Here is a 1,854-nt window from a genome sequence, read left to right as displayed (position 1 = left end):
AACAGGGACTCTTGGCATTTAATAGATAGTCTTTGCTTCTGGAAGAAATTGTTTCTGTCAATTTGCTTTTTTGAAATCTAACATGTATTTTAACCATATGAGAGTAATTTTAATATTTACAATTTGATTGCAATTTGGTTCAATTACAATTTGATGAAAACTCCAGAAATAAAAGTCTAGTCACAATGCTATGTACACAAAAACTGTAGCATATAATGCCTAGGCAATTAAAACAAGAACTAGAATTTAAGACTAAAAATAAAGCAAAGGAGTTGTCTTGTTGGGATTTAGAAGCCTATTTCTCAGTTTGCTCATAGCTGCCTTCACTTCTTGGTTCCTTAAGGTATAGATTGTTGGGTTCAGAATGGGAGTAAAGATGGTATACAACACAGACAGGATCTTATCTATAAGGAAACTGTTCAGTGGCCACATACAGATGAAGATGCAGGGCCCAAAGAACATGAAGACAACAACGAAATGAGCTGTGCAGGTAGAAAGAGCCTTAGATGATCCTTTTGAATGATGCTTGATAGTGACCAGGATAATAACATAAGAATTGAATAAAAGAATAAAGCAGGATAAGGCAATTATGCCACTAGTTGAGATCATAAAGAGGCCCAGAACATAAGTGTCCACACAGGCCAGCTGGAACACCACAGGAAGGTCACAGAAAAAGCTGTCTACTCCATTGGGACCACAGAATGGTAATGTGAGAGCAAATATGACCTGGCTCATCGAATGCATGACTCCTACCCCCCAGGAAGCCACCACGAGGGCAACACACATCCCAGGGCTTATGACTGAAGCATAGCGGAGAGTCTTGCATATCGCAACATACCTATCAAGGGACGTGGCCATAAGTAAAATAATTTCAGTGCCAGTAAAAAGGTGTAGAAAAAATATCTGGGTGATACAGCCATCAAAGGAGATGGTTTTGTGTCCAGTGAGGTAGTCTGTAATCGTCTTAGGGGTGGCAAAGGAAGCAAGTGACATATCAATGATGGAAAGGTTGGTGAGCAGGAAATACATAGGCGAGTGCAGGTGAGAGTCAGCTATAACTGTGATGACTGTGAGGCTGTTACCAAGCATTGTTGCTACATAAAACAGTGAGAACACCATGAAGAAAAACAGCCGTAGTTCCCAGGAACTAGAGAGTCCCAGCAAAACAAATTCAGAAACAGACTTATTGGCCACATCCATTGTCCTGAAAACCTACCTATATCAAGGGGAAGAAAAAGAGAAAATATGATTCTATTTAAGCAAAAGGTACAAGAATCCACTTTCACAGACTTTGGTTCCTCTACGAAAACTTATCTTTACTATTCTTTCCATCTTCATTGGTATGTTGGTTTGAAAGATAATTATAGGATATTAGAGATCATAGCAAAATACCACTGAAGTCATAGGTGTTGAAATAACACTTTCTTTTTTGATATTAAATAGCAATCAAATTGAGATTATTATATAATCCAGAAGGCATATACTTATCTACATATTTGTCCATCTATTTATCTATATAATCTTAAAGATAATAGCTAACATTAAGTAAGTACTGGCTCTGGGATGACAGTGTGTTAAACACACACACACACACACACACACACACACACACACACACACTTTAGTCATTTAGAATTCAGCCCTAGGAATATCCTTACTGAAAGAACATATAAAAATTATATCACATATAAGTGACATTATAGAAAGATTTCAGTGAACAGTTGCAAAGCTGTTATAAATTTCCAGAGAAGATTTTTAACATATTCACAGATAAATTATCTCATTGAGCCCATCAGAAACAGAGAAAATAAGTAAGAATCCAATGGAAGAAGACTGCTTTATTACCAAGTTTAC

At 36.9% G+C, this 1,854-nt stretch overlaps 1 protein-coding gene across 1 annotated transcript; it reads right to left on the bottom strand.

Moving 5' to 3' along the window:
• Positions 1-252: 252 nt before the first annotated feature.
• Positions 253-1,200, bottom strand: LOC130542680 (olfactory receptor 4K2-like). Its single transcript, XM_057306860.1, has one exon. The coding sequence runs from the start codon at positions 1,198-1,200 to the stop codon at positions 253-255; it is 948 nt and encodes a 315-aa protein (XP_057162843.1).
• Positions 1,201-1,854: the final 654 nt, after the last annotated feature.

Source organism: Ursus arctos, unplaced genomic scaffold, assembly GCF_023065955.2.
Source record: "Ursus arctos isolate Adak ecotype North America unplaced genomic scaffold, UrsArc2.0 scaffold_4, whole genome shotgun sequence".
Classification (NCBI taxonomy): domain Eukaryota; kingdom Metazoa; phylum Chordata; class Mammalia; order Carnivora; family Ursidae; genus Ursus; species Ursus arctos.
Note: the sequence above shows the minus strand (reverse complement) of the source record. Positions and strands in the feature narration are given on the sequence as shown.